This window comes from Bacillus rossius, chromosome 1 (genome assembly GCF_032445375.1).
Source record: "Bacillus rossius redtenbacheri isolate Brsri chromosome 1, Brsri_v3, whole genome shotgun sequence".
Classification (NCBI taxonomy): Eukaryota; Metazoa; Arthropoda; class Insecta; order Phasmatodea; family Bacillidae; genus Bacillus; species Bacillus rossius.
Window position 1 is genome coordinate 275232182 of NC_086330.1, and position 25478 is coordinate 275257659.

General features: G+C 34.8%; 1 protein-coding gene and 1 non-coding gene across 2 annotated transcripts; one reads left to right on the forward strand and one right to left on the reverse strand.

The window, feature by feature from the left end:
- The first annotated feature begins 82 nt into the window (after window positions 1-82).
- On the forward strand, window positions 83-19798 carry LOC134530086 (uncharacterized). Its single transcript, XM_063364673.1, has 4 exons — window positions 83-465; window positions 821-1094; window positions 14410-14599; window positions 18021-19798. The coding sequence occupies exons 2-4, from the start codon at window positions 902-904 to the stop codon at window positions 18157-18159; spliced, it is 522 nt and encodes a 173-aa protein (XP_063220743.1). The 5' UTR covers window positions 83-465; window positions 821-901; the 3' UTR covers window positions 18160-19798.
- A 5310-nt stretch (window positions 19799-25108) lies between these two features.
- Trnaq-cug (transfer RNA glutamine (anticodon CUG)) lies at window positions 25109-25180 on the reverse strand. Its single transcript has one exon. It is a non-coding gene; the product is annotated as a tRNA-Gln (tRNA).
- Between the last annotated feature and the right edge of the window lie 298 nt (window positions 25181-25478).

Consider the following 25478-nt stretch of genomic DNA (forward strand, 5'->3'; position numbering starts at 1 on the left):
CTGGATGCACGCTTCACGAAGCCACTTTCCCCCGAGACTCCCCTCCCCCCCCCCCCACAAACCCACACCCCTTCCCACGTTCTCAAGTCGCCGACAACACGGCAGTCTTGCTCCACGCGCCGGTCGACCAGAGCTCGTGCAAGCCACAGAGAGGGCGTATGCTGCAGTCGAAGCACTTGGAGGACATCCAGCCACTCGTGCAGCCTCTCCTGCTGGTGTAACCAGGCCTAGTGGCACACTTTTGGTTGTTTATGCAGGTTCACGAACTCGTCGGAGTCAGGCGCGAATTCCACTCTCGGGGGAATCTGTTTGAACTCATCGAGGTCTGCGGTCAGTCAGCCTGAACCACTTACGCGCAAGACAGCTGTAGCGTCCTACTCGGAGATAAGAAAAGATACTCGGGGGTTTGCTTCAGTCGTCAAATGAACTGTTGGTAGTCAGTTCGTCTTCGATTAGTTCGATTTGGTGAGTGCCAACGCTTCGTCTTCGAAAGGTTAGATGCTGTTTATGATACTTGGCACAGTCGAGGTGTAACGATTTTTACACTAAAGGCAGATTTTCTCTTCCATTGAGGATATTTGCTCCTACAGTTGAATTTACAAATTAAGATTGTTGATTTCATTTTTCATTGCTGTTACAGGAACTTAAACGACGACCATTAATGATAATATTAGACACGACTATTGAGGTCATTTATAATAATTGATAATTCCGTTGAGGATTTTGGATACATCATTGAGGATATTGGGTGCAGGCATTGAAGATATTGGAGACAGTGATTGAGGATATTGGAGACAGCGATTGAGGATATTTTCCGCAGCTGTTGGAGATACTTGAAGACACTCCGCCACCGGTCGGCGGGCTGCTGCGACTCGGCTCGCCCTCCCCGTCCCCGCGCGTCATGAGGCTGCGTCGCCTGGCGGCGTGCGCGCTGTGCGCGGTGTGCGCATGCGCACTGGCGGCGCGCGCCGCCCCGCAGCAGGACAGCAACAACGTGTTCGAGTTCCCCGTCGAGCTGGTGGGCTTCCCCGTCATCGTGGCGGCCGTCAGGCTCGCCAACTTCTTCCGCAAGCTCGGCTACACGCTCAGCCCGCGTGAGTACACTATCACCAGTTATCAGCTTACCTTCGTTAAACTCATTGCATTCAAATCATCCAAATATCTTTGAAATTTACGTTTATCTACGTAACTCAGAAAAAAAAATTCTGTACTTTTACAGAAGATTCCTTTGGAAACTAGTTGCGAAGAAATAATTTTCAATACTAGAAGAAATATATTTTAACATTATTTAACACATGTCTATGGTTATTTTTGCGTATATAAAATACGTGTTTTCGATAATAATAATTGAGTATTTATTACGAGAATTGGCGCTTAGTTTTATAATTAAGTTGTTGTTTTATTCAAGCATATAATTTTAAAACATGGAAAAGATAACGAATATTTACCAATTTCACTTAATTTTGTTCTATCATGATTATTATTTGCGCAGTTAATAGTGGAAAGCTATTCAAAAATAGTTTACAAATTATTTTAACTACAGGAGGTACTGGGACAAAAGAAAGCATAAATGCCCTTGTAACAATCAGAACCCAGTGTTATTGTGAACACTGCATTGTAGTGATATAGTTGTTTTCGTGTAAATGTACAATGATATTACAAATATAGTAATTTTACATAAATAAATTTACCATTTACAAAAAAAATATAATGTAGTTTAAGAATAAAAAAATATTTTTATTTGAACATTTACTTATCAAGTATTATCTCTGAAAATTGTATAACCTTAATAAATTTGTAATCCTATAGCTTTAGAGTTATTTTTTACCGATTTTTTATACACCATATGTGTTTTATGTGACATCCATGTAAGCAAATAAGACGTTTAATGTTGGGCTTAAAAATGAGTTGTATCTGCAGTTGCAAAAACTGATAAACGACGAACTAAAAAAATGTTATGGTGCTTGTTTGAAATGACTCAGCATCGACGTCTAAAATAAAATGATATCCACTAGTCAAACCTGCTATAATCGTATGAAATGTCAATGAGAATGTCACATCCTACTAGATAAGCCTGTCAAAATTGAAATGGCTACACCTCCAAAACCTGTTAAATAACAGTGCATTTACACATCGAGCTAAATCAGGATCACAAAATGCCAACTGGAGCAATGCGCATACAAAACCTGTTATAATCTCAGACCATTACTTTGAAGTAGTTTCTAAGACTGTGTATAGGTTTTTTCTTTCCATAGTTTGTTTTTAAAGCGCTCATTATCATGAAATTATATTGGTGACACAGCTTTAAACTAGTTTGTGGATAAAATCAATACGATGTGTTGTTTATTTACATGTTAAAGTTAACCTTGACCAAACTGTTTGCAGAGGAATGAATTCAGTAGTAGGAAAAATATTAGTTATTTAAAACAAGTGACAGTGAAAACTGTAGAAACAATACTGTAGTTGTAGCCATCGAGGCTCAGTTTAAAGATGTTGATCATGTGGGGACCAACAATACTCTAGAAAATCTCATATCGAAAAGAAGTTGCGAAGAGACAACCTAAGACAAAACTACGACCAGAAAACTGAAAAATTAATTTCGCCAAGGAAAAATGTCATGAAAATAAAGTTATAAGTAGGCTTGAAAAAACATAAAAATGACCTATTGTGTATAAGATACTCTCACAAATAATTTCCAGAGGCGTCAAACTGTTCAAAATAATGAGAGCTTCCACTGTTTGAAGTTAAATGTTGTTAATTCACAAAATGTGTCCGCACTTTGACTTAATACTAAAGCGTCAGCCGAAATTATTCAATCGAGTTTTGTTTGGGAATCTTCATTCTACACACACGTTAAATATAGTACTGGCAAAATGAACACTTTTGAAATGTACGCTTATAATTGACTGAATCTGCCCATCAACCAAAATAGCAAGTTTTTTTTCACGATATTGAGGGTTTATTTATATAATCAAGCCGCTTATGTCACTGTGCTTCGTTGAAGTCAGTTCACGCACTGACTCGCTAAACTGGCTCTAACCAGTCTTGAAACAGGTTTTATAAAATTCACACACGAGACAGAAGTTATGCCACCTGATCACCCTGCTGTTTAAAATCTGTGTCATTTGACTTGTAACAGCTTTCAAAAGTTATACTAGGGGCAGGTATACCCATTTCCAAACAGTTGCTCTTGAAGTAACACATAGTGTTGTTTACGTGAACTGAATTATATTTTTTTGTAAAAATAATATACGGCGATCCTGTGGAGAACAACAATACTGCAAAAAATCTTATCTCGAAAAGAGGTTGCAAAGAGACAGGTGTTCCTCGTAAAATGAAACTATGGCCAGACTCTCCCAAATAATTCTCGAAACAGGCAAACAGTTCACATAATTGTAAGAGCTTCAGCAGTAAGAAAATAAATTATGTTAATTTATAGACCGTGGCAGCACTTTACCCTCTTGACGTATAGGTACCTTGAGACTAAGCCTATTCGCCTGCTTGCGTTTTTGCCCTCCCGCAAATACTTTAAATCTGATTGTGTTATTTACTTATTTTTACATTCAATTGTAATATTTCATTGCATTTACTTTTTAAATGAAGAACTGATATGTAAAGTTACATATATTTTTTAAGTTTGTGCAGTTACATGAAAACAACAGCATCATTACAAAATAGTGTTCGCAGTAATAATGGGTTCAGATTCTTACCCAGTCTTTTATGCTTTGTATTGTCACAGTACCTCCAATATTAAAGTTATTTGTAAACCGTTCCCTTAATAGCTTTCCAGTATAAACTACACATATAACAAGCATGATACAACAAAATAAAGTCCAATTATTGAATATCCGATTTTTTCCATCGTTAAAAAATATATTTGAATGAAACTTCAATTAATATATAAAATTATGCACCAATTATCGTAAGAAATACTCAGTTTTATTTCGAAAAAATATTTCGTATATGTCGAAATATCTATTAACATGTTTAGGATAAATTACAATATCTTTCTTGCAATATGACCAACTATTTCTTGGCAATTAGTGTCCAAAGGAATCTTTTTTGAAAGTACAAAAAAATATTTTCTGTGTGACAACCACATGAAGCGGTTTACAAACACTGTTGACCAAACAACAGTGGCAGAAGGATACTTAGACCACTGAAAACATTTCTAAGAACTATTAAACTTGAGACAAGTTACGTAGACCAGACTTTATGAAAAATGGTTGGCAATCTCAACCAGCATGGTTCTCCGCCGAAGACACCCAAATATTTTGTGAGTCTAATGGCAGATGCCAAAATATTTTTTTTTTTTCTGTAAACTCGAGCTGAAGTATTTTGTCACCAGAAAACGGGAGTGAATTCTTCTTAAATAACAAAAGAGCTATTGAAATTCAGCCTTAGTTTGTTCTTTCGGGTTTTATTCTGACAGTTAACGGAGTTAGCAAAATACTGTGGTTTGAAGACCTTAAGCATATTTTCATTACACCTGTCATCAATTAATAATGATCTCCACGTCGTTGAGCTGTTAAAAACTGTTTTTAGTTCGCTGTAGTCAATGCGCCTGCTTGTTTATTAGCCGTTCCTCTAATACTTTGAATTTGATTGTGTTGTTTATCTATTTTTATTTATATTTTCAATTCCAATTTACCATTTAATTTATATTTTACGTACTGACCAACTGCCAGGAGTCATTTACTAGCGAGCACATTAAGGTGAATGAATGTGGAAATTATCATAAGTTCCTATCTGCCATTTCTAAAATATATATATATATTTTTACTTATAAGCTTAACATTTAGTTGACAACAAGGCCATATGTTATTTAGTCAATATAATACATTTAACGAAAATCAATGAAAAAGTCACTTGTGGTTACAGCTAAAGTAATTTATAGTTCCCCCTTTGAGTTAATCCAGTAGTCCATCTGAGATACGTATTCAATTTCACCTCGTTCGATTCTTGCATATTTAATTTTAGATTCCGAAAATCGCTTCGAATGGTAGTTGAAATTTCTAACGGGATCGTGTGAAAATCCAATACATAAATTCAGTTAGAATTTCAAGGAATTTCACTGTTTACAGGTGGTAGCTAGAAGTTTCTCTTTCACGCAGCTCATTGTATACATGACACAATCAGTAAATCATTTCAGCTGAGAAATTTGTGATTTTTAAGGTACAGTATTGAACCTCTCGGTGCGAATATCAGCATATAAAATAAATGTTGACAATCATGGACATGTGGAAATCATAATTTTTTAAAATCATTTTGAATCTTTGCTTGTACATAAATGCCATTCCAGATTACTCGTGTTTTCTGTATGACTGTCTATATACTCGTAGATTATGCTTCTTAGTGCTGCAAAACATCCTCAGGTTTAAAATTGTAGTTGTATTGTTGGAAAATATAGTACATTTATGGACTATTCAAAAAAGAAGTTAACTCAAATATACGAAGGGTTCTTTGTAATTTCAGATTAAAATTTATTTGTAGAAACAACGCCATATTTCACGTTTGGTATTTTTGTGCATAAACAAAGTACATACACATGTGCGGAAGAAATACATGTTTTATTGCAGTAGATCTAACAAGTTTCTAAATGTTTTCTTATATACCAATATTATACTTGTACATTTACATTCAAAGTAAATTAATTTACTAACCTAAATTTACGAATATAACGACAAGTTTATGAAGATCCTTGGACAATTTGTAACCAACAATGTTCGTGAATTTAAAGTGAAAATTTTCAACAGTGTTTGTGCTACAGACTATGGACGATTCATTGTAAAACATGCCTTTTTTTGTCGTGGTATCTTGTCTCTAAGGACTTCACTGTCAAAGGGACTCCAAGTACGAGTAAAATAAAAACAAATATTAAAAAAATGCATTGCGATCATAGGCGATTGGTGAAATGATGGGCGTGGTGTGGTCTTCTTTAGTGACGGGATGTCACCCGCATTTAGCGGCCGGCTGTCAAAGGTGACGCAGCGAAATCGTAAACGTCATTTCTAATGAAGGCGTTTAAATCACTAGCATCGGCATTTTACGCGATATAATTTTTTTTATTTTTAAACTGCTATAAATCAGTTAAGATTCATGGAAAATAGTTCCAAACCACTGCAAATTTATACACTTTAAACACGTGAGCTCTGTTTATTTTTCACTAAAAAAATTCGATTCAAAGTGTGTGTTAAAACACAATTTCATCTTAAGTGTTTCATTACTGGTTTAATTTCCTTTAGGAAAGTCGTCCACATTATGCGCACGAATCACAGCGAATTTACGTGAAAGCAAAATAATCCTGAATTGCCCGCTTGTCTTCGCAAACAGCAGCCAATAATAAGTCAGAAGCCTATGGAGTAAACAAACCTTATTACAATCCAATGAGAGGTCACATGTCACTTCGAAAGAAACCGGTCCCATTATATAATTTATCTCTATCGAAATATTTGTAAGCTTCCACTGGAATTCAAAAGAATTATACAATATTTAGCGTGGGTTTTCAGCAAATTTCATTAATCTGTCAATCGGATAAAATTAAAAAACATAATTTAAGATTACTACTGTATCATCAATTTAAGTAAATGATTTAAATTAAAACTGTTGTACATTTATGAGAATTCATTAAGTGTAATATATTTTATTCGTGTTACATTTTGAATTTTTTCTAAATTAACAACTGCTCATTTGGTAGCACCTTCTTCCTTTTACTTGAATTAGTGGTGTCGCTCATTATGCAATAATATTAATGAAAATATTTGAATTATTAGCCAAATTAACATAAATATATGATTTTTTAACATCACAAGTTATATCTAAATTTTAAATAAATGCAGAAACATCTCAGAGGATGGAATAAAACTTGCATGAAGATTCTAACCAATAAACACATAATATTGAAAACATATATGATAAAGATTTTTCTGTACTAGCCAGAGACGTGTAACATCTAACCTCAGTAAAGAGCTAATTCATGTGTTACAGATTAACTCATAATACGAACATGGGACATGAAATTTAACGTAGAATTCTTAAAAAATAAGGCCGAGCGTGATATATGTAGGTGTGTGTGTGTGTGTATATATATATATATATATATATATATATATATATATATGTATATACATATATATATACATACATACACGGAAATTGCAATTTCAACTACATTTCTGAACGCGAATCATGCGTAGATTCCACACCCTTCACTAGAATTCTATGCCAGAGAAGCTACGTCGACTATCAACTAATTCAATTTGCAGACTGAAACTCTCCACTTTATAATGAAACGGCTCCGATAAAAGCGAACATTTTTTGTTGAATACTAAACCCCGGCTTTTGAACTAATTTTTGAAAAGGAAATTTTATTTAAAAAAAAAAAATTTTTAAATCCATTAAACAGTAATACTGTCAAATTACCTTTTGGCTTTTCGAACTTCGGTTCGCGCCATCCGCCACAGATGGCAGCACCGTGGTTACACATTTCCGTTCCATTAACGTTTTTACTCGTACCAAATGCCGTTTACCGAGAGCTAAGATGTTACACATCAAAAACCTTCCATGGGTAGTGGCCAATACCAGTAAAGTGAAACTGGTTCATGGCCAGAGACCTTGTCGTCACGTTAAAACTAATAGCTGTGTTTCTGCGCCAGCAACCATTAAGCATGACGTCCTAGGCCACGGTTGGTCATTAGAAAGTGTCACTGCTGAAGGGGAAAGTGAGACCTTGCAGCGCTGCAGTCTGCACTGGGGCCTAGTAAGTGTGCCTCCAAGCACGCACAAAGGATTCAAATGCATAGTTACAAATTGCAGTATAATTACGGACTTTCCAAAGAAAAACGAACATCAAATATCCAAAGATTTGTTCGTTCAGAAAACTGTTTTTTTTTCTTCATTAAAACTACGTGTTGGTTCTACTTCCTTGCTGAGTGTTCCATTATGTTTATGGTAAAAATGCGTGCGGGAAAAGAACAGTCGGTTTTTTTGGAGACTTAATTTTTTTTAGGTTTGGTTGAAACTAAAAAAGGATTTTTTTGTGGATTTATAATTAACACATTTTCCGAAGATATATGAGAGTTCACGGAGAACATTAAAAAAATGTTTACATGTTTTCTTCGTGGACTTAGCATGATAATGTATCACTGTGGAGATGTTCTGTGCATTCCACTTTTATCATGTTAATATGTTAAAAGAAGGCATATATAAACACAAATATATAAACCATTTCGATTTGCTTAGCAATAAGGCTAATCTTAGAATATCTATTGAACACTTGTCACCTGAGGTTATACGCATATCATTGTGCAATATGGGATTACATTTATATTCATTGATTCTACTTATTTTTTTAAATAAGGGGCCAAAGTATTTTCCCCATTTCCATATATATACACACACACACTTGCTGAATAACCCGCCGGCTTCGCCTGAGCTAAATCACCCTTGGGAGCTTATTTTCGGAAAACCTCGTTCTCAGATGATGGCTATGGAATTAAGGAACATCACTGCATAGTTTCAAGGCTGTAGGAAATATAACTGAAGAACGGAAAATTTTGATCTTTAACACCCCGCAAAATTTTGCAAAACGTATTGTTGAAATATATGATATTTAAATTTTGAACGACCCCGCAACCCTTCTTCGGGGCTTATCTTCGAAAAACCCTTACTTAGCGGATAACTACGTACCGAAATAGATACACGTGTCAAATTACATGTCTGTAGGTCTTATAGTTCCTAAAAATTCGTGATGATTGAGTCCATTAGAGGTATTTCGCTTCATACTAAGTTTTCCACCCCTATTCGCCCATTTAAGGATGGAATTTCAAAACGTCCCTCCATAGTACACCCCAAGGGTACTCAAAGATTATTTTCTCCAATATTTAAATTTCTAGGTCCATCGTTTTCAGTTGTGCGTTGTCAGTCAGTCAGCGTTAGAGTTTTATTTTATATATATATATATATATATCCTTACTTCCTTACTTAATATTATAAATGCTAAAGTAACTCTGTCTCTCTGTCTGTTTGTTACATTTTCCCGGCTGAACGGCTGAACGGATCGTAATGAAATTTGGCAAGGAGATCAATTATATCCTGGGGATGGACATAGGCTATCTTTTGTCTAAAAAAAATAAATTTTAAACGGGTTAGAAAAATATATCTTAATTTTATGTAACGTGTGTCATAGATATACAAACTGTTAGTGTCATTCCTCTATGTCTGCCGAGCAATAGCTTTCAAGCCATTACGTTACGTTTTGCTATTGTAAGGAACAAAGTAGAGAGTAAGAAAAAAATAAATATCTTGACAGTTTGTAGTGTCGCCATATTTGTTTCAGTTTTCAATGCCGGTTTTTGTATATTACAATTTAAATTATTTTTTTTTACAGTACCTACTTATAACTTATTTGCAAGGAGTTTGGTTTAGTGTTTATAATTTATCTGCTGAGCGTCAAGAGTCTAAGGGCTACTGAGACCGAAGACCAGAAATATTTATCAATTATGTAATATATTGTTTAAAAATTTGAATTTTACAATTTTAGGTAGGTCGATATTTTTTTATTAATTATAATAGTTACGTGTAATTGCCATCTTCCTTTATTTCATATTAATCATTATGTTTGGTTGAGTGTGAGATAATTTTATTTATGTATGTTTTAATTTCATTTATTTTCTTATATATATATATATTCTTACCTACCTACTTCTATTAAATTTCAGGTGGATGTTAACATTGTCATTCCAGTTGAATAAATTTTTTTGACAAATTAGTTGTTATTTATACTTTTTGTTTCATTTTGGACTATGTTTTTTTTTTTACTTAATTCAAAGATTTGTGGTGTGTACAGGGAGTGATATCTCTATTAATTTCTATACTCCTTTGGATAAGCGGAATATGGCCACCACAGTTTTACATATCAACAAATCCTACAAGTGTTTTAAACATTATGACAAATAAAAAATAGTTTCACAAGCATCCTTAGTTTTTTTTGGTGTGTATAGTTTGAAGTTTATTATTACGTATGTACGTAAATTCTTAAACATAGAGTTAATTATTAATTTATTTAGAAAATTATTCATAGGTAGGTAATAAGTTTTCCTTTATATCTCTTTCGATTTGGAGTGTTTCCGAGCTATTTGGGGTCCTCAACATCACCCCTCCCCCCCCCCCCCCCCAGGTGGTTAAAGCCCCAAAATTTCGAAAGTTTAAAATTTTTAAAAAATCTTTCTCTTTCGATTTTAAGCGTTTTCGAGCCATTCAGGGTCCTAGAACCCCCCGCCCCCCTCTGGGAAAAAGCCCCAAAGTTTCGATAATTTTAGGAATTTCAAATATCTATTCTTTCGAGATGGAGTGTTCCGAAACATTCGAGGTCCTGAACCACCCCCCCCCCCCCCCCTCCCTTTTCACAAAAGTGAAAGCCACAAAATTTCGAAAAATTGGAGAAAATTGTTCTAAAATGAAGTCATTACGAACTAAAGTGTCCGGGGCATGGTGAAACTTTTACCTAAAGTCGACTTCAAACCCAATTTTGTGGGAGGGGGGGGGGGAATGCAAAACTCCAAAATTACGACAAATTTCAAAAAATTCTTAAATTTAAGTATACTTTTTTACGGGGTTCAAAGCCCCAAAATTTAAAAAATTTAAAAAATCATTCTCTTTCGATTTTTAAGTGTTTCCCTGCCATTCAGGGTCCTCAAAATAACCCCTCCCTCTCTGGGGACAAAGCCCCAAAATCTCGAAAATTTCAGGAATTTTAAATATCATTTCTTTCGAGATGGAGTGTTCCGAACCATTCGAGGTCCTGAACCTCCACCCCCCCCCCCCCCTTTTTTTCTAAAAAGTGAAAGCCACAAAATTTCGAAAAATTGGAGGAAATTGTATTAAAATTAAGTCATTACTAACTAAAGCGTCCGGGGGATGGCGGAACGTTTACCCAAAGACGTGTTCTCCAACAAATTTGTGGTAAGGGGATTGGGGGAATGCAAAACCCCAAAATTTCGAAAAATTTCTTAAATTTAAGAATACTTTTTTTTACTATTTGGAGTGTTTCCGAGCCATTCGGGGTCCTCAAAATAACCCTTCCCCCTCAGGGGTCAAAACCCTAAAATTTAAAAAATTTCATATATCATTCTTTCGATTTTTATATTTTTCCAGCCATTCAGGGTCCTCAAAATCACCCCTCCCCCTCTGGGGACAAAGCCCCAAAATTCCGACAATTTCAGGAATTTCAAATATCATTTCTTTCGAGATGGAGTGTTCCAAACCATTCGAGGTCCTGAACATCCACTTTTCGCAAATGTGAAAGCCCCAAAATTTCGAAATATAAGAATATACTTATATAATTGGATTTTGGTATGTATGACGTCGATAAACTCTTACACCGTTTGACCGATCGCCATGAAAGTTGGCACATCGAAGTGTTTTTATCATGGAGAAGGTTTTTATGCTAACCATTTTATTTTGTAACTCGCCGCTAGATGGCGCTGTAGCGCATCAACTTCTAAACCTTTCAACCGATCGCCCTGGGTAAACAGAAAATCATAGGTCACAGATACACAAACAGTAATTATGTGTCATTTCTTAATGTCCAACACACTGGACATATCGCTATCCATTTTGCTGTAACTAGTGGACAATATATCACCCGGTGTTCAGCCCGGGCAAAGCCGGGTACTGCAGCTATTATATATATATATATATGTGTGTGTGTGTGTGTGTGTGTGTGTTTTTTGTGTGTGATCCACCAAGAATAAGCGTTTGAGGAAAAACGGTTGACTTGTTTCAACAGATTTATTCATCCATTAAGATTATGTAGAAAACATATATACACTAAAATACGCAAAATACTGGCCCTTCATATAATCAGCTGTCCAAGTTGTACATTATCCGGCAAAGAATTATAATTCATCTTATCAGTGATATTGAAAGAAAATTTCTTTAATGCTGTATATACCTTTTCAGACAAAGAAGTAAAATTCTTATCCAAAAATTTCCCAAAAATTAAGTGAAACAGTGTGTAAAATTGTTATGATTTTATATGTGTAATGAAACTTGAGAACTGTTGAAAGTTATCGAAAATAGTACCAGTAGTAAATGTATCCTTATAACACTACTGTTCTGTCAACAGTGTTTGAAAAAATCTTCATGTAATGTCGGTGTTTGTAGACAAAAATCATATGATGCTTTACAAGTGACAGTCGAACAATTGGTACCAATGGTTATTCTCTTTAGAACTGTCGAATTCGAAAATAGTTACATAGCACAAAATACAACAAAACCTTTCACAGCTTTTGGTTCTTTGCATCGAACAGCAGTGTGGGCAGCACTGTCAAAATTGTAATCATGATACGTATTTGGCTGATAATGTCCAACATGATAAACTAACTTAAAAGGTAAAAAAAATTATAACATCCTAAGTTAAAATCGTTATCTTTTAAGTCCCCATAACTTATAACTGTTGGAATTGGGAACAATCATACCTTATAAACCAACATTTTCAAATCATCTTTAACTTAAAAGCAAGTACCTTTATAAAACGTTACCTAGAATAGCATTTATATATAAACTCAAAAAAAAACTATCAAGGCTTAAAAATACATAACTATAAAATCAAATGTTCTTGAAATGATTCTTGCAGTGAGAAAGATTCATTGAAATCATTATCTTGGACATACACCATTGCTGGTTTGCACTGTATGTCATAGGGAAAACCCGAATAACAGACAAATATAAGATGAATACAAAAACATACAGTGTTTGGCTTGTTTTCTGTGTGTTTTTGTATTTTTTTTTTTTACTTTTCCCCTTCTTCGGGTTTTCTCTATTACAATCAGTGAAAACTAGCAATTTTGTATGTCCAAAATAATGATTTAAATATAAAATCATAACTATCAAATGGCATGGTTTAAAAATTTAATTAAAAAAATTAATGATCATTGCTCTTTTTCACTGTACATCATGGAGAAAACACAATAAAAACAAGAAAGATCAATACAAACAAACACAGAGAGCAAAACAAAATCAGTCGATGTTAAAAGTTGAACAAACAGACAGTTCAGAGAAATCCGTGAAAGTATTTAGTTTGAAACATTAAAACAGCTCAGACGAGCAGTGCTGACAACGACGAGAAGGTTGTAAAAGAACAGAAAACACAGACAAACTGCCTAGGACTACACAGCGACATACAGTAGAACCCAACGATGATACAAAACCGATAAACTGGACAACACAACGCAGCGGTGAAACAAAACAAATATGTATTCTGGACAAGACAACGACGATTGCACAAACGAGCACAAAAGGTTTACTGAGACAAAAAGTTGCCACGGTTTGGTAATCTAAAACTGATTTTGTCATCAAGCAAAAACTAACTGATCATTTTTGAGTCAATCTTCCCAATTGCAAGAATTATTCAACTAACATGAAAAAAAATATGAGCGAGTCTTTAAGTACTCGCCAATTCTGGGTAGAATCTAACCACGTTAACGAGCAAATAACCTGTGTTCTCGTGTTGCAGATACACTTATAATACAAAATTTGGACACCAAATGTAACGCAGAATTCTTTAAAATAATGCCGAGCGTGATAATATATAAAAATAATGTTTTCAAGTAATCACACTTAGTCATCGCACCCACCGCATAAATTCGCTGTCGGAACAGCTACGTCGACTATCGAATTACTTTATATGCAGAGCGAAAGGTAAAAAACTATGTATTAAAAACTGCTCCGATAAAAAGGGAAAAATACTTTAAAACCACGGGTATGTAGCTGATTATCGACATAGAATTTTATTAAATTATGCCTAACAAGTTTAAATTCATTAAAAAGTTGATACAAAGTCATTGTGCTTTGTGAACATTGTTGCGCGCCATCCGCTCATTTCCGTTCCATGCAACTCCGTTCCATCCAGATGTTACTCCTACCAAATGCCATATACAGTAGAATCCCGCTAATCCGAACTAATTGGGATCGAACCCTGTTCGGATTAGCAAAAATTCGGATTAGGCAGAATTTTGTCATATAATGCCATATATTGTCTTTTTGAGGCGTATTTAGTGTCTGATATATCAAATATGTACGGAAGGTCATACGAAAAATTCACCTTTATTATTAAGCGTACATATTTAGTGTCATATAATATTTTTAATTACAGACATAGATAGATAGATTATAAGTTTCTTATGTACATATTAATAAACGTACAACATTACTTGAAAAAAAAACTTGTTTTTCTTAACTTTTCTTAGTTCTTAAATGAAATAAAAAAAAAATTGTCCCAGCCCTGTTCGGATTAGGCTGATTTTCGGATTAGCGGGATGCGGATTAGCGGGACTCTACTGTACTGAGAGCTAAGCAGTTTACACACATATCGTGGTGTTCCCAAGCAATACCGACGAAATGACGCAGGCACGTACGCGGAGCGGACCCGGAGGTCGGCCTGGGCGCCTCTGGACGCCGCCCAGGTGGAGAAGCAGCTGGTGGCGGAGATGGGCGACGAGGTGTGCATCTACGAGGACGTGTGCGTGCGGCACGCGGAGGAGGCGCTGCGCAGCGGCGCGCCCGGGAACCACCTGCCCGACTGGAGCACCGTCCTCAGGTGCGCTCACCTTCCCCTCTCCAACTGTATTTAACACCACAGTTTCAGGGGCAATGTTGGATGATAAACGGCTTTGAGTTACCCATCAAATAATTTTCAACACATTCTCTAACATGTTTTATTCTATATAAATGTAAAAAAATTGTTGTATTAATTAGTTCATACTTTCTAAAATTACTCATAATTTACAAATAAAACGTATATCAAAGTGTTGAAGGGAAAATGTTTGTTTATTGTTATCAGTGGAAAACAGATCCGGAAAGTATATCCTAAATAATTAACTACAGTTTAAGTAACTAATTGTATTATAACAATGAAAATCATATGTCCGCAAATAAATCACATATTCACTAGGCCTTATTTACGCTCCCCATTTGAGCTGGACTCAGCTGTGGCTATCTCTACTGCTCGTTTTTTTAACCTCGCAACTCGGTCCCAACGCACTGCCTCGCACCACTACACAGACCTCCATGCACCAACCTTCGCACACGAATTACGCTCTTCGCCGGCTTATCTCTCACTAAGGGATCACTCACCCTATTCACTTCAATTCCCGAGGATTCGCCGGTATCGCCCCCAGCTTCACGCGCAGGTTAGTGCCTGTCTCACATGTACCTGCCAAGGCCCGCCCTGGAAAGGTCTCGCAGCGCCCTAAGTATCGCGTCATCAGGATTCCCGACTAAACGCTCGAAGCTGCGAGAACCATGGCGAAATAGTTACGCCACTTCACGCGGACGGGGCTCTGGGAGCCCGCAGAATCCTTTAGAAGAGACAGACAAAGAGGCGCCGCGGACTAACAGCCGCGTTAAATTATGATGTCGATTTTTTTTATTTAAACAAAACTTCGTTTTAAATCCTATTAATACTCGCTGGATACTATGAAAAAAAAAAATATTTTTTCTGCGACATCATATGTTTTTTTTTTCATAGCAGATTTACTTGTTTAATATTTATTTAACTTTTTTGTTATTTAACGTTCTACTTTTTTCAACTAATGTGTTCTTCACCATTTTAAAAAAAATCGTTGAGAAAGAAACGTAAACCATTTCCGTTTTGACTGGGCCCAATTAAAAAATTCTAAGTAGCTGATTTTGTCAACATCCAACATATTTATTAACCAGTCCTTTCTAAGTATTTTTTAGGGAAACTTCAGCCATTAAACTTGTCAAACAACAATTTCTGGAAAGTTTGGCTAACATAATTGTAAGGAGTTGGAAACGTAAGTTTGACAATGGGGCCAAACCCTAATTCAGTGAATGGAAACTTAAGGTGAGCTGAGTCCAGACCACTAAGAATCGCTCAGAGCTGGATGCTTACGCAGAATTTATAAACAGTTTCATAATTATTATAATTTTGATGTTATGAAAAGCACGCAACAGCCACTCTTGCGATAAACGAGTGTTTTTACAGGAATTGTTGGGTAAAAACATTTTAGCATCCACTAATTTTTTTTAGAAAAGGTATAAACAATGTTTAATTAATATTATATATCTCTGATTTTCTCCAGTACGGTGCTAAGAGCGTAAAGGCGAAGAGACGTGTGATGCGCGAGCAAGTGTTGCCTTAAGCGTTCACACCGTTGAAAATTGCAGTAAATTTACAGACTTTTCAACGAAGAAGTCACCTCAAATAGACGAAAAGTTATTGGTTATTTAAAATAACCGTATCTTCTAGGCGGTATTACAACTTCTGAATGTTTTTTTTTTCTCGCTATTATACAGGTTAAACGCACACTATAAGAAATGTGCGTTTTTACTTGAGTCCTATCAAGTTTTGTAATGTGTTTTTTCTTCTATACAAAGATTACTGTAGTAGATTCATATTCACAATAAGTGTACTTTGTACCCGTTAATTTACGAAGTCAACGATAATTTGTAACCAGCGTTCTTCATAAATTTGAGGTGAAAATTTTCAACAGAGCAGCCGGGCACCTTCTTAACCCCTCTCCGACATCGGACATCAAGGTCATCGCACAGGGTGTGAGGTGATAATGGAATATGTGGGGGGCTCGGGAGCAGCCCGAGACATCCCACTGGACCACGGTGACGTCCGCCACGCTTCCCGCTTGTGAACTGCGCCGGGGGCCTAGTGCGGATCGCCCTGAGTCAGAAGTCCCTGTGCGATGCGGCGGTTACCCGCGGGTTCGCTTGCTCCCCAGCTACTCTCACACACCATTTTCTTTTTTTGTAAACTGAACAAAAAAATTCTTGTTAAATTACAGATACTTGTAAATTTGTACGTTTACATTAAAAACAACTTTATCATAATGTTCACATTTATAATGATTCTTACCCGGTCATCTATGCTTTGTTTAGCCCAGTACCTTCCAATAGTTTAAGTTATTTGTAAACCATTCCCTGAATAGCTTTCTAGTATTATCTGCGCACAGAATAAGCATAATAAAACAAAATAAAATCCTACTATTGAAATATTGATTATCTTTTCAATGGTTTCAAAAAATTATGCTTGAATAAAATATCAACTAAACTAAAAATATATATACACGCCAATTTTCGTAGAAAATACTCCGTTTTATTTGGGAAAACGTATTTGATATATGCAAAAAACCACATTTACGTGTTTTAAAAATTAACATTAAATTTTTTGTATTATTACAAACAATTTCTTTGCAACTAATTTAAAAAGGATTTTTTTGTAAAAGACCAGAAAATTATTTTCTGTGCATGGGAAGATGACTGTCGTGACTGGGGAAAACTGTACGGTGGTGCACCTCTGATTTCCCCAGTATTGAGTTGAAGAACCTCACGCTGCCTTGTTCTGCACCCTGCGGGAAAATCTATCCAAAATTGAATATCCCCGACCCAGCCGGAAGACTTTTCACACAAAATATAGGAGCTCAAAAACTAAGCCAACAGGTCAGAGCTTCGTATTAAGCAACCTCTTTGTATATTTGTGGCCTACTCGACCATCAATCTGCATTCACTAATTTAAGAGACCACGTAGGTATAAAATGTGAGTGTTAAAATGATTGGGATTGCAAAATTGTTTGTTCTTATTTAAAAAATTCCAAAAGTAAAGCGTATTACAATACATTTAATAAATTATTTATTAGTTAATTTTTATTAATGATAACACTATTTATACACTTTAATAATTAAGATTTAGTTTTTTAATCGGTTTTCAACATATAAACAATGTCCATAAAATCTTAAAAATTAAAAAAAAAATCACTCTAACGATAGAATAGTCTGATAGTTTCTTTTTCGTATAACTTCTGTGAAAATTTTAGAGTTCTTAGAAATAATACCGATAGTATGTATGTATGTGGTTTATTTAAGTGCATTGACAACCACATGGAATTGTTTGCGAACAATGTTGACAGCAGCAGAATAATTCGTGTACATTTGAGAACAATATAATTAGAGACATTGCCTTCACCGGAGAAAGGTCACTGTTGCAGGGAGTACGAGTCGTCACCGCCGCCGCAGAGGGAGCACCGCCTGCTCAGCGTGTTCCTGGGAGACATCGTGCACTCCCCCGAGTTGTGCCGCCAGCTGGCCAAGCGAGGCCGGGGCTGTCCGTCAGCGCCTGCCGTGTAGGCCACTCGCCACGCCACCTCGAGCGCCTGTCGTGTAGGCAAACAGCCACGCCACCAGCGGCGCCTGCCGTGTAGGCTACCCGCCACACCACCCTGAGCGCCTGCCGTGTAGGCAACACCAGGGGCGTCTCCCGTGTAGGCCACACACCACGCCACCCCGTGCTCCTTCCGTGAAAGCTTCCCGTCAGGCTTTCTGTTCAAGCTTGCAAAACTAAACTTTATTCAAGCTTTGTTATTAGTTAAAACCACAAAAATAAAGGCTGGCATAAAAAGCAGTACTCGATGTACTCACATATGCTCGCTTGTATGGTCGTCAGCCGATGACTGGTTTTGGGCCCGAACCGAGCGCTGGAATTATTCCACGTTCATTCAATACTGAGACAGAACAATACCACCCAACAGCTGCGAGCACTTTAGGAACCGACACAGCTTCGAGAAGGCGAACTAATCTAGTGTTGGATGGAGTAGGATGGCAAATTCGTTTCCCCTTCGGTAGTCAGTCTGTGGCGTATTACATCAACTAGTAAAAGTTTGAACCCAACAGTATTGTATACCCCTAGCATTGACAGCCTTTAAATAAAGTATGTCTGTTTTTTACTGAAGGAATTAGTCTTGAAATGAACTTTAAGTACGCCTGTCACAGGAACCTTAATTGTTCAAGATTAAAGCAAATTCAATTCTTACACGTATTATTGTCATTGCAGGGCTTTTCTTTAAGTACTTACCTGAAAACTTTTAAAATCAGACATATTGAAATTTCTTGTACAAAAACATTTTAATTTATGTTTCTAACTTTCACATTGCCTCGCATGGCTCCATTTTCAATAAAAAAATGGGAAACATAGTTTAAAACTGTCATGTTTCATTGCAAATTAATTACTGTAGTAAATATTATTATTGGAAGTATTCGAGTAATATTAAACATTTAATTACTATCACATCAATACAGGAATCTAGTTATCTGGCAATAATGACTTAAGAGTTGTGGAGGAAGAATATTCTTCCATAAGAAAAGTGAAAGAATTCACGCAGGCCTTTTAAAATGTTAAAATCCCAAAGAATTAACTACACATAAGCTTTAAGTAAAATAAGTGTAACTAAAACAAAGCAACTTTCATAGTTATCATTTGTTCATTAAAAAATAGTCATATTGTTTATGTATTAGATTTCGAAGTTGAGACATATTGTAAAACCATATTTACATTTCAGTCAAACTTAAAGATGTAAAATGTTTACTTGTGTTTCCTAAAAAATTGCTTTAAAATATGCACACTAATGTTTAAATACGTTCACACAAGATAGAAGCTCATGTGTGCACGACAAAAACATGTAATTTAAACCTACACCACTTCATGGTTTTTTTCGGAGACTTTATCTCTGAATGTATTGTATTCATTAATTTTTTAATTATTTAACATGGCTCCGAGGTAATTATTTGGCAGTTTCTTTTGTTGAAATTTTTTTATTCGTGTAGCTAAAACCATAAACTAGTTGCTCACAAGGAAAAGTGTTTAAGGGTGTTAGTCACTGCACATGGAAATAAGTAAGTAATGTTGAGAATAATCTCATTCAACAAAATATTGAAATTGTAATAAATAAAAGGAGCTTTTGTTTACAAATAAAGAGAGTAAATTTGTAAATGAAGTGTTATAATTATTGTTGTTACATGTATTACAGCTAACACAAATCGTATATTTAGTCATTAATGCAAGTTTACTAGAGGTTAGACAATTTCTTAATGGTCCTGTTCTTGAGGGGTTGTTGATTAACTCTTACTCAATTCACTCACTCATTCAATAGATTCGCATGCATATATATATATGATGTCATGCCAATTACTAAGACGTAAATATACTATGCGGTGTGTACGTATACACTTGTGCACTTGAATGTGTTCGCAGTTAAAAACTTTGTATTAAAAATACAAAATAACGTGGTTTGTAAGTACCAGGCGGGTAACTATATCAAACAATAAAATTGGTTTAAAATAATAAATGAGATACTTTATCTGTTGCAGTCTAGGTGTGAATATAAATGTCGGCACCATTTGAACCACAGCATACGTACACAAACATAAATTGAATTTTAAACTGTCTCTTTGACAATCAGTTACTTCAATTAAATTTATTGTAGTCTTTCAAATATTATGAATCAAACCTAATATCAATAATGGGTCAACTATAAACTTGTTCATACTCAGGAAAAAAATGTTGGACATATCTACGCACAAGAGTTTTGGTAGTATTTTAATATCAAATTTAAGTTGCAATACTGCACAACACTGTTTTTTACATACACTGATACAATTCAATTTTGCTCCGGCTAGGAAATATCAGTAGTGAGCACAGAACCTTGTCCACAACACTACTGTGTGTCGAGTGTCCGTACTTTACTTTACTGTCTTTGCAGACAAAAATAATTATCTTACACTTAAACATATTATCGTCTCAGAACAATGAATAAATCTAGTTTCTAATTAAGTTTGTGTCGCTTCAGTCAGACGTTAGGATTTTAAACTATGACAATGGCGTCATGTAACGGCTTTTCCTATACTGTCAATGCATTATTAGGGTCAGGAACTTAGAGAGTGCTTCATTCAATTCCCGTTTCACGCCTCATTACAACACATTTGTGGGTTTCCCTAAGTATCTGGCTCTGTGGCACTCCCTAGTCATCATAATTGTGATGAATTCTAACTTGTCCTAGTTATTTCACTCAGAAAAACGCAGCGATTTTCGGTGCATCAATGCGACATGGCCGCTTAACACAGAAGAGCGATTAAGGTTTAAAATACTTTAAAAGTTACTTAATTCAAAAGTCGTCCGCCCATTGGTGCGCAGCTGTGCTGACGTCACATCATCAGATGCAGCAAACTCACAAAAAAACGTCAACAATAACGTAAAAATTGTAGAATGTAAATGTTTTTAAATCAAAAACTCCTGGGATTGCTTATAACAACAAACGGTAAAAAAATTAGTTCATTTCCTCTAATTACTCCCTAGATGTGTATCGGCTATCGTGTTTGAATTGACAACTAGTTTGCAAAAAGTATGTTTTCCGTAGAGTCACTTTTATAGTTCCAAAGCACTTTATTGCAGGCAGCATAAATATAAATATAATTAAATGTCAGCACCATAGTTCATAAACAAAAATTATAAAATCCATCTGTGCTTACGTTTTGGCACACTAAAAACTGTAAATTAACATTTGCAAGCAATTTATTAAGAAATTCGAGTAAAAAAGTTCCCTGTAAATTATTATAATGTTATTAACTGTTATGTTATGAAATTTTGATGTTCTAAAAATTTTCTGTCTTGTAAAATTTGGCTCTACACTTTGATAGCAAAACAACAAATATTCAAAATCAAGTATTGTTATTTTAATATTTTTGGGTTTTCTTTATATCTATGGGAAGGCTGAAAAAAAAAGTTTGAAAATAATCCACCAAGTCAGAACATAAGATACATGTTTTGAAATAAACTTCGTTAAGACATCTTCATTAATGCAATTATAGAATTAAGAGTATTTTTTGATTTTGTTTCGTCTTTCAGGATCTAACTTTCGACGATATGAAATCTTTTTTTAATGAAACTGTAAGCCTAGGCACAGAATAGATTGTGGAAAGCTTGGAAATTCAAGTCTTTTTAAAAAAAAAATGTCAAATAAATGTCTGAAACCAACTTGGTGGAAAGATTATTTGCAGCCTGGCACATAAATTACAGTTCAAGTCACTCTGCAAACTTGCCGGAAGCCAGAATCCTATGTGGGTTGGTGCGGGGTCCGATGCCGTGGTTATGTGTTAGGTTGTCGTGTACACAGAAATAAAAAATCTGTACTTTAACAAAGTATATAATAGCCTGTCCGAGCCCTAGATTCTGGCTGAAGATGGAGGATGGGGTCGGCCATCGTTGGATTCTGACTTCACGGTGGCCATCTTGCATGTCCTTGACCTTTTTGCATTGACGACCTTCCAAGTTTGCCAAAATGTACCCAAAATTTGGCAAAATAACTTAAGTCAAAATTTTCAGTGGTTTTGGAAAAAAATACTGCCAAAAATCTTAAAAAAAAAAAAAAAAAAAAAAAAAACAGTTTTCCTATTCCTAGGGAAAAATTCCCTGTTTGAGAGCAAACATATAATTAATTAATAAAAATTATTTTAAAAAGCTTAATGCAATTCAATTAAAATTAGAAAAATCCTTGCTTACGTCACATCCATCATCTTTGATCTTCCAGCTTGGATCCGCCATTTTGAATTATGTCACATACTCTAATTGGTTTTCCCCTTTATTCCCCTTCATTTTTAATTATGAGGTCACCATTGAAATTTTGGTTATGGACGCCATTTTGAAAATCTATAATTATCAAAAAAAATTGAAAGTTTTAAAAAATTTATAAACAAATTAATCAATCAAATTTTAATAAAATATTATTTTAAAAAGCACTTAAGCCATAGAGAATTCAGTTCAAACCTGGTGAGAAAAAAAAATTTTAATGTCGAAAGATCCTTCTTGCACAAAAGCCACAGTCCCACTGACCTCCCACCACTAATATCAATACAGATATTACGTCAGTATGTATGAACATGAAATAGTTTGTAATACTACATTAAATAACTTTTATCTTTGTACAAAACAGGGCTATGATTATGTTTGCACATTATTAATATATTTATCGAAATAATACTGAGTATGTCTTACGAAAATTGGTACATACTTTTATATTTTAATTTCCGTTTCAATCAAACAAGATATTCAACAATGAAAGAAATTATCAAACATTGAAAAATTGGACTTTATTTTGGTTTCATTATGATTATTATGTGCGTGGTTATTCGGTGAAATGTTTTACAAATAACTTTATTGGAGGTACTGGGACAACACAAAGCATAAATTCTGGGGTATGAATCAGAATCCAGTATTAACTGCGAACACTATTTTATAGTGATTTTGCATGAATATTTATGTTCCATATATATGTACCTACACGGCGCAGGGTCTACGTGCGTCAGAGCACAAGCCCAGCGCGCCGGAAGGTGTTATCGCTCCAACCGTGGGTCGCTTGGCTCGCGGGTGAAAGTCCGACGGGTGTCACCGACATCACCTTCACTTTCACCGCGCCGGCCCGCGTCTGCCCACCGAGGTTCTCCCTCCGAGAGAGCGCCGACTCCACGCCGCCTTCCTCCATGGCGGCACGAGAGCCACGCGGCCAACCAGCGATTACGGATGTTTGCCAACGAAGCATTACGTTTGTTTACTTAAACACACGTAGGATTCAATTTATGAATTTGCGTGTCTGTTTGAAAGTTTAAGTGACTCTGACTATTTATTTGTGTTGAAACTAGTGCCTTAGCTGCATTAAGGCTAATACCTACAGAAGTCTGTTAAAAAGCTTCAAAGGCAATCGTTAAAATGAATTATTTATAAAAAGATGTATAATCTACAAGTAAGTATTGCTGAGAAATATGTTAGCAACTCATCAGCAAGTAATAACAGTTAAAATGCATAATAAATTAAATTTTGTTTTATTGTACACGTGGAAATGTATCTAAATGGAATTTCGAAACCAACAAAAAATATATAAAAAACAAGAAACTATTTATATTTCATTTTTTTGGCGTGTATTTACCGTCATTTGTTACAAATAAATAATTTTACAAAATTGACAAGTTAAGCGTTGTTTGTAATACATTTTTTAACCAAAAAATAGCCAAACGCTAAACGTGCAATTAAATACTTTCTTGAAAAAAAAAATAATTTCCTCTCATGCTTCAAAAGAAAAACGTTTACTATTAAATCTTATAAAGATATTCCTTATATATGTATATATGCCCAGACTAATTGCTGTTAAGTTATGGGTTCAAGTACCTAACCACCAGTTACTTTCTCCACTACTTTAATGCAGTAACGTTTATTCCATTTTAAAAATTGAAGAAGCTCAAGAAGAATGCTGAGTGAGTTATTCGAGCACTTAATAAATATTTCAACACTGTACTTGCTTTGAATAAGAAAAGTTTAAATGTAACGTCATAAATGCATTTTAGTTTTCAAATAAATAATAAATGGTACAGCACTTTACTAAAACGTTATAGACTAGTCTTAACGAAAGTAAAACCTGTCTATTTATTTTTTTATAGAAAAATTTATTAAAAATTTTCTCAGTAAAGCATAAATCCCTGGATATATTACAAATTCTTAAACCCATTTACTGTATAACTTGCTGTCTCTGATACTTCATTCGCGTGGACATTAAGATTCACATATCATTTTAACATAGAAAATTTATATGATTACAATTTATTAATATGTATAGTGAAGTTAAAGAAATATGATATCAATAAATCGAAAGGATATTAAGTAAACCTAAACATTACGCTTTCTACTCCAAAATTGACGACAGTAAAATAATAAAAATTACATAGTCATTAAGTTAAGGCAAATAAATTATTTACTGATTTACAAAGTAGAAGTCGTACTTTTTATTTAAACTTAACAACCAAAACAACAGTAATGATGATGCTATTAGATTTTGTTTTGCTTTTTAACTAGCCACATATCTTCGTTAAATTTTGAGAGAAAACAGTAACGTTGAGTATATATTTTTAATTGGCTAAAAATACATGCCTATATACATGTATATATATTTAATTTCCAGTCAATAGCATGAGTAGTTTTTGAGTTACATTATTTCATACAGACAGATAAATATTTTCCGCCCTTTATATAATTTTGGTGTTTTATTCCTTTACAGATACTTTATTTAATATACAACAAATAATGAATCACAGAGACAAAATTTTTATTTATTTGATTTTGCGTATAGACATTCGTGATCAAGTTATAAGTGTGTCCTATAAATTTTTAAAATCAATATGAACCTATGATACAGTTAAAATTTTCTAGCGATAATCTAACCAAATAAAACATAGGTTACCTGAAAATTTACAGATGTGCAGGTCCCACCGAGATTTGAACTCGGATCGCTGGATTCAGAGTCCAGAGTGCTAACCATTACACCATGGGACCATTATGGCATAATTATTCTGGCCCTGGTTTAAATGTTGTCACGTGTTATATAATGGTTATTGATAGTTACTACAAAATAAGCAACGTTTGCAGCAATGAAAACAAAAATTGAGAAAGTAATGTATTAATATCAAATAATATCCGCTTTGCGGACATAATATTTTTTATGACTGCGTTTCTGATGTTATTCACTATAAATAATGTTAAAAGGGTATAAGACAGTTTACCTAATATATATATATATATATATTACTCTTGATATAAAAAAAACTCATAGTATATTACAAATATTTAATTT